Raw genomic sequence first — 8,609 nt, 5'->3', positions numbered from 1 at the left:
CAGTTTATAACTATACTTAATACAACATTTTATACCAAGATACTTGAAATATATCGCCCGAGTGTGTCTGTTTATGTCTTTACCAATATCATTTCATTACACATGTTATATAGACTAGGAAATTGAACAACACCCCCCCCCCCAAATTACACGTACACGCATGGGTTGCCGTTCATATTTTTTTTTGTATGATAACTAAGGCAAGGCAAAGGTTTTATCACACGGGCAATATACACCACACGATACTTGTAGAAGTCTTATAACACACCCCTAGGGTTTATATCACACCCCTAGGCGAATTTTCGGTTTATATCGCGCAGCCCGGAAAAGGGTATATTTTCTAAAAGTATACGATATTTATTGAAAGATCTTTGTGTATAATTAAACACAAAGTATGCAATCGTGATGTATAATACTGTAATAGTTTAGTGAACATTTAATTATTTATCTTACTATGATATTTAATTAATTTTATTGCATTACCCTTGCGTGAATTAATATTAATTATTATTCATTCATATATCTGTTAAAAATATTAACGTTATGACAAATAGCCCCCTACCGCCCGACTCCTATCATGAGCAATACAAACACACAAATAAAAACAAACAGCACTATTGATAAGCCTATATCTGTACAGGATCAGACTGACAGATTAGGGTAAAATATTCTGTTTAATGATAAAATACTGGTAATAGTTACACTGTAAATATAGTAATATCGTAACAGGATCAAAATTAAGTATACGTGTATAAAAATAAAAGTGACAAGAACAACTAAGGTAGAAATATACAAATTGTACAATTATACAAAATGTTAACAACACAACAACAGCTTATAATAGATGAAGAGCGAGCTACAGCAAATAAAACTTTACACATAATATGCATTTTTTTACTTTAACAATTTGTATGAAACAAATGTACTTAAAAATACTATTAAAAATTAAAAGTCGAAAAGGCAACTTCAATGTCACTGAGAGAAAGCATCCAGTGGTAGCTTCGTTTACATTTGTTGCATATTTTGTGCACAACCGTTCGGAACACTTCAGATTCGTGATCTACTTCATGCTCTTTTTCTGGATGCTAAGTATTATTACGGGCCGCCAGGAGGCGGTCCGTTATTTATTGTAACTGCGTATTAAAAGTAAAATTGCATGTAGAAATATGTTTTATGCCTTTTAAAAATATAACATAATTTTGTTTTGCTCGTAAATGAAAAGTTGGTCATACACTGTCGTGTTAGACGCGTTTTATCGAGACTATAATCCGTTCGGAAAATTTCGGAGTTTTCCATTGTATCGGGATCGGTATACGGGACATACTAACGACCTGAAATACTTAAGACCTGAATGACATGAACTTTTATATACATGATGTATTTGAATTTCGATGTGCTGCTTCAAATAAAATGACTTTGTGTGTGAATTTATTATATTGCCATGTCCTTTGTGGTAGAAAATGACATCCATATCCTTTTTTACGCAAAAATTTCGGAAGAACTGAAAATTTGTATGGACCTGAAAATTTGAGCTAACCTGATTTATTTTTTAATTCTTTTGAAATAACAATGATTATCTTTATAAACTGTAGTATAGATAAAATTTATAATTCCATTAAGAAAAAAAATGATCGAACTCTATTCTTAACAATAATAGTAAAATGTTAAAATTCAAAACGAGTTGCTGAAAATATAGTACATGTAATTAAAATTAAAATCTACCATTAAAATTAGTACAACCAACTTACAACCAATGGTGAATCATACAACAATTATATTTTTGCGGCCCATTTGACGCTTGCGTCAATATGATTTCTTGTATGTCTCTGTGCTACATCACAGCTTTTGCTTCGTGACCTCATCGTACGATGGCGGACCACCGGATGATGACTGGACGCTTGTGGCCGACTGCGGGGGGATTATTTGTTGTCCGGGAGCTAACGGGTACGCAACAGGTGCGTTAGGGGTGGCGTAATTTGGGAACTGTGTGGATAATTGGGATGGCATGCTGTACCCTTGCGGGGGGTAAGGCTGGCCTTGGCCTGGGTTCTGATTTGGAGGCACGTCCTGATTTTGAACTATAATGGAAACGATGGTAACTTTTATCGATTTTCAAACTGCTATACCAAATTATTTCATGTTCATAAAGCCAAATATAATATTTTATATATACTTGGATGACAGTACTGCATGATGTTTATATTTAGATGATATTGTTCACAAAAAAGATTTCAATCGGGTACAAAACCAGATGGGAATGTTTTGTCCAGTAAATATCTATGTAAGCAATATATCTGTATGTATCTGAATGACAGTACTCATATAATAAAACAATGGCCGCGGTGTACATACTTGGGTGATACTACACACATTTTAGTACCTGATAGTACCTATTAGCATAAATGTAAAAAAAAATCGAGTACATGCTTAGGTAACACATGTATATACCTGGAAGGTTTTATTTACGTACGTACCTGTGTGATAGTAGTGATGTACGTTGACTTGTGGTTGTTGGCCGTGGTTATATAAAGCCGCCCCTCCCCGTTTCGGAAGTTTAGTGGCACTCTTCCGGCGTATATAAAAAACGAATATACACACACAGACACATACTGCCAAAATTATCAGAGGACCAAGAAAAAAAATTGAGAAGGATCCTGGAAAACAAACCATGGTTGAGGTTGTTAATGATTAAATTAAAACATTCAACTTATGTCACCTATTAATGATCCGTTTTAGCTCAATCAATTTTGATTCATTAAACATGTCAAATATGTTTTATAGCTTTTCATACCTTCTTCACTGGGCTTTTCTTGCCCGCTGTACACCGTGTAAAGTACTCGTGTATAATCGCTCGGTTCGTCACCATCTATCCGAATATATAAAAGCTCATACGTGCAGAGTATTGGAATAGTAGATACCTGATCATTGCAGTCATAACTCTGAAAAATAACAATTAAATGAAATATATACTAGTATACCATGCAAAACCAAATATACGTTCATAATGCATTACGTTTTCTTATGGGCTCAGAGATGAAGATCAAAACATGGCTATGTCAGTATGAACTAACTACCAATATAGCTTACACTCGGATGCCAAAAACTATATCTTTTTTATTGGTTTGATATATATTTTATTTGGAACAAACCTAATATTTCAAAAATGCTCTAATGCATTTTTTGTGGTACATGAGCTTTCAAAATGCTTGGATTCATTATTGAAATATTTTCCAGACAAGTTATTTTGAAAATTTGTCACTCAGATCAATCAATTTTTTTTTTATAAAACCCCCCAAACCCGACAATTGTTAATGAATTATCTTATGCACGTTTTTATTTGCATTGTAAACATTACACCTAAGAGATGTAGGATTTGTAAATATTTAAAATTTATTCGAAGGGGGTTTGGAAATTCGTATTCATTGATGAAGATTAGTGAAAAATGCAGTGATTAGTTAAGAAATTTAAATGTTGTACATGTAGAAGTGACAGAAAGATCTTTTAAATACATGCTGGTAATACAATGACAAACTTTTACGTTCGAGACACCAGCTGAACGGGTCGATAATATAGATAAAATTAAACAATAGCTTAAATTTATATAAATATAGATTTAATATAAAAATCAATTATAGAGAATAATGAGGTGATCAAATAGGTCCAGGGGTGACATATCCTAAACCCTTCGGGCTTTATTGGATTTGATCACCCTGACCGTATTTGATCACCTCATAATTTCCTCAGAGTATACACGAGACATACTTTAGATGGATTGCCCCTGTTTCCGCCCTCTCTGTATTCCAACTTCTTGGAGCAGTCCATTTTATAGTCCGTTATTCTTACACACACTTCCCGTTCGACACTGTTATCATAGTCCCAGCCACTGAAGGACATATCTCGACATATGCCGGACTTTAAGGGCTCAGTGTGCGTGACCATCAAGCTCTCTTTTGGTGACGGATTGTATGGTCCACCGCAACGGTCATCTTCAGACGTCACTGAGAAATTCAAAATAACGACATTTGTTTAAAAAAATTTAAGGTGGCCGCTACAACTTGAAATTATAGCTTCTCAAACCAACAGAAAATTACATGTACTTAATTATGATTGTGGTGCTTAAGAAGCATATAAATCCAACAGAGAAAAATATACAATTTTGGAAAAAACATTGTGATTTAGAAAAAAATAATCTCAGTAAATATAAACAAATGCCTTTTTACTCGAAAACACTTATATGAGGGAAAATATATGTACGGAAAAAATAAAGAATTTTTTTTATACAAATGTGTCAGAATTTAATTATAAACTATTGCATAACCTTATAACATGTAACAAATATGTAAGCAAATGAAAACCAGTTGTAGACAAAAATTGTATTAATTGTCATTTAGAAGAAGAGGTTAAAAACAGTGGCGTAGCGCCCTTTACGCAAAAAAGCAAATGAATACACAACATTATGCAAAGCATAAGTCTCATAAACTCATCGAATTGCCTCTTAGGCTCCATGGAATAATCTGCATATTTGAATCAATATGTGGGCGAAGTTACAGTATACCGCATTGACTTTCATGTTATTAGCTAAAAGAATAACTTACGATAAAATTATTAAAATGAGATGAACAACTTTTTAACTCCTTTTCAGTTTTTATATTCATACTAAAACCTGGAAACACAATCAATTTTGAGTTTATGTCTGCCTGTCTGTCTATACGTAATTTAAAGTCGGCGGGTGATTCAAATTTGAACAAGGTCACAAAAATAAACTTCATCAAAAGTAACATTTTGAGACAATATCTCATCATGCATCAAAAAACCTGAAAATCCAAAAGCTAAAACCTTTAGAAATTCGGGAGATTCCGCCCCCTGCACTTCCTACTGATTTTGAATACATTAAAAAAAATCTAGCTACGCCACTGAAAAATCTTATTTTTTATTGTTATATTTTTCAACCATCATAGAAAAAAAAATTCTCAGATTTTAAATGAAAATGTGTCATGGAAATTATTGTTGGTGGTTTTCCAGCATATTGTAATGAGAATACATTTGTTTTAAACAATGTTATATCTTTTGTTGCATATAAGATGTATAAATATAAAAGGAAATGTAGAGTATTAAGAAAATGTATCATATGATGGTATTCTATGTTTTTTTAAAAATGCTCTTACTCAGTTCTTCCTTACAACAAAATCCTCTAAAAGCGTATCATATGATTTCAAAATTTTAAATACATAGTGTGAAAAACTGTTATAATCCAAGGGATTCCAAAGTTTTAAAAAACACTTTAAAGCTGAAGATTATTTTTTCTAGAAAATCTTCTATGAAAGGGTAAATGATCTAGTTTAACCAATTTATTTTTTCTGCAAGAACAGTACACCAAATGTTATAGTACTTTTTACACAATTTATAGATTTAGTGAACAACAATGCTTTATCTGTTTTTGTTATTCTATAACATATACTTGTACATTGTTTTCTTTTAAGGAATATTTGATAAGGAATTTATATGGGAGTTAAAAAAAATATTTGAAAATAATTTAGATTACATCTTTAAAACATCAGTGAGTATACACAACAAAACTCACCAGCAATTACTATTATATAAGTGGATAAGCACAGACACCGAGCCATGCATATGGTTTTTAAAAATAAAAAAAATTAAAATTTCATCAAGGATAATATTATTTGGTCTATATTTCAGAAAATTGTCAATAATCTGTTTAATTTCCTCAGGTGTGTCATATATATATTTCAACAAAGAATCATTAACTGGTGAAAATCTCATAAGTTGTCAGAACTTGCGACTAAAGCTCTTGTAATCTTTGATATGTTGAAATCAAATCAATCAGTATGAAGTGGGTTGTCGTTCTTTGCCACATCTGTACAACTTACGACAATACTTACGTGTACGAGCAGAGGATGGTACACATCTTAGGAGCAGGAGAGATACAGATAAGAGCCACATCACGACAGCGCAATCATTCATGGTTCCTCCACAGATACATTGAATAATGAACCTTAACTTTCAACAAGGCCAGCGGTCAGACCGGGAATACCGTCAGACCGTGAAGTAAACAAACGGAGTTACCGTTCGTTGTATCTTTTTAACCGAAGCATGATCAGTTTATTAAATTTTTAATCTTTTTAATTAATTCGGCAGAGATCGATACTTTCAGGACCTTCATGAATCATAAACAGGCATTTTATTTACTAAACAAATTAATTGTTAAAAGTGGGAAAACTTAAGTAGACTAAAATGTTGTTAGATAAAGAAAATGGCCAAATGGTCTTCCATGGTGTTAGATGTGAGCATTGACGGATCCAGAGGGGAGTTCCGGTGGTGGACCCCCCCCCCCCTTTTCTCTGGGACATATGCATTTTTCAGATAACTTCTATTGCCTATTTAAAGTAAAACGACGTTCAAGCGCGAGTACACACATTCGTTTTACTTTTAAAAGCTGCTTTCAAATGTATTGTTTAGTTAATTTGAGTAATTATAGTTTTAGTTTGTTTCATAAGAAAAAAAAGGGGAAAATGCAGAGAAAAATAAACCCGCTCATGCAGGTTATGCTATATTTTTCTGGAATGCCAGCTACCTTCATACCCACATAAAACATTGTTTCATAAGAAAAAAAGGGGAAAATGCAGAGAAAAATAAACCCTCTCATGCGGGTTATGCTATTTTTCTGGAATGCCAGCTACCTTCATACCCACATAAAACACAAAAGAAATGAGAATTTTTTTTCATACACTAAAAATTTCAATGCAAATCAATGCGTTTGGCACAGAAAACCTTTAACCTTTTCGTCAGTTTCTTATTTTTTTTCTCGAAAAATGTGCGCGAAAATATGGATAAATCAAATTAATATAGTAAGTAACATTCTCCTTCCAGATTGCAAGGATTAGTATGGAGTTCGTTCTCTCGATGTGTCTTTTGTTTCGATCGATCAAAAATCCAGGGAAAGTCAACAGCAGAAGTACACAGAAGATATCAATAAACTATGTAAAATTGTTAGTGGCTGGCATATTTTGATTTTTTTTTTAAAAAGCAAGCAATGCTGGAAATACTCTGTATATTCTTATACCGACAGCTCCGTTGATTTAAAGACACGGTATATTGTGATTTAAATATCTGGATTGAATACCACTGTTTCAGTTGCATTTTTTGTTTTCATAGAAAATACATTTTTTTTCAAAATGTTCAGGATTTTTAATAGGAATTTATAGGGGAATCAACAATATTTAATCATAATATATACATGAAACGGATCAATATCACGGGGTCAGCGATCGTTTACAAATACGTTAATATATGTATATTATACATGTCACGTGTAAACCTAGAAAACCGAACATCGATTGAAATAAACTGAACTGCTTGACGAAGGACATAATTTTCTAGGAATATTTTAAGAGGTTCTAAATAATTATTACTGCATAATACAATATGTCTATACCAAGATACTTGAATTACATCGCCCGACTGTGTCTGCTGATGTCTCTGCCAATATTATCACATTATACATGCTATATTGACTAGAAAATTGAACCTCCCCCATACACAGACGTATATTACACGCACAAGCATGGATTTACATATCTTTTTTTGTATGATCACTACTAAGGCATAATCAATTTATAAACCGAATGAACAAATTTAATAAAGCACATTAATTGGTATTTATCATTAGGTAAATGTTATGGACAGCTAGTGGGTATAACATGTATACCGATATCGGTTGGTATTTATCATTAGGTAAATGTTATGGACAGTTAGTGGGTACAACATGTATACCGATATCGGTTGGTATTTATCATTAGGTAAATGTTATGGACAGTTAGTGGGTACAACATGTATACCGATATCGGTTGGTATTTATCATTAGGTAAATGTTATGGACAGTTAGTGGGTACAACATGTATACCGATATCGGTTGGTATTTATCATTAGGTAAATGTTATGGACAGTTAGTGGGTACAACATGTATACCGATATCGGTTGGTATTTATCATTAGGTAAATGTTATGGACAGTTAGTGGGTACAACATGTATACCGATATCGGTTGGTATTTATCATTAGGTAAATGTTATGGACAGTTAGTGGGTACAACATGTATACCGATATCGGTTGGTATTTATCATGAGGTAAATGTTATGGACAGCTAGTGGGTATAACATGTAGGCCGATATCGGTTGGTATTTATCATTAGGTAAATGTTATGGACAGCTAGTGGGTATAACATGTATACCGATATCGGTTGGTATTTATCATTAGGTAAATGTTATGGACAGTTAGTGGGTACAACATGTATACCGATATCGGTTGGTATTTATCATGAGGTAAATGTTATGGACAGTTAGTGGGTACAACATGTATACCGATATCGGTTGGTATTTATCATGAGGTAAATGTTATGGACAGTTAGTGGGTACAACATGTATACCGATATCGGTTGGTATTTATCATTAGGTAAATGTTATGGACAGCTAGTGGGTATAACATGTATACCGATATCGGTTGGTATTTATCATTAGGTAAATGTTATGGACAGTTAGTGGGTACAACATGTATACCGATATCGGTTGGTATTTATCATGAGGTAAATGTTATG

At 32.9% G+C, this 8,609-nt stretch overlaps 1 protein-coding gene across 1 annotated transcript; it reads right to left on the bottom strand.

Moving 5' to 3' along the window:
• Positions 1 to 615: 615 nt before the first annotated feature.
• LOC117681644 (uncharacterized) lies at positions 616 to 6,042 on the bottom strand. Its single transcript, XM_066074537.1, has 5 exons — positions 5,901 to 6,042; positions 3,763 to 3,998; positions 2,792 to 2,939; positions 2,475 to 2,654; positions 616 to 2,078 (listed from the first exon to the last, which is right to left on the bottom strand). The coding sequence occupies exons 1-5, from the start codon at positions 5,980 to 5,982 to the stop codon at positions 1,837 to 1,839; spliced, it is 888 nt and encodes a 295-aa protein (XP_065930609.1). The 5' UTR covers positions 5,983 to 6,042; the 3' UTR covers positions 616 to 1,836.
• Between the last annotated feature and the right edge of the window lie 2,567 nt (positions 6,043 to 8,609).

This window comes from Magallana gigas, chromosome 2, assembly GCF_963853765.1.
Source record: "Magallana gigas chromosome 2, xbMagGiga1.1, whole genome shotgun sequence".
Classification (NCBI taxonomy): domain Eukaryota; kingdom Metazoa; phylum Mollusca; class Bivalvia; order Ostreida; family Ostreidae; genus Magallana; species Magallana gigas.
The sequence above is the reverse complement of the archived record's forward strand: the minus strand, read 5'-3'. Positions and strand labels throughout refer to the sequence as shown.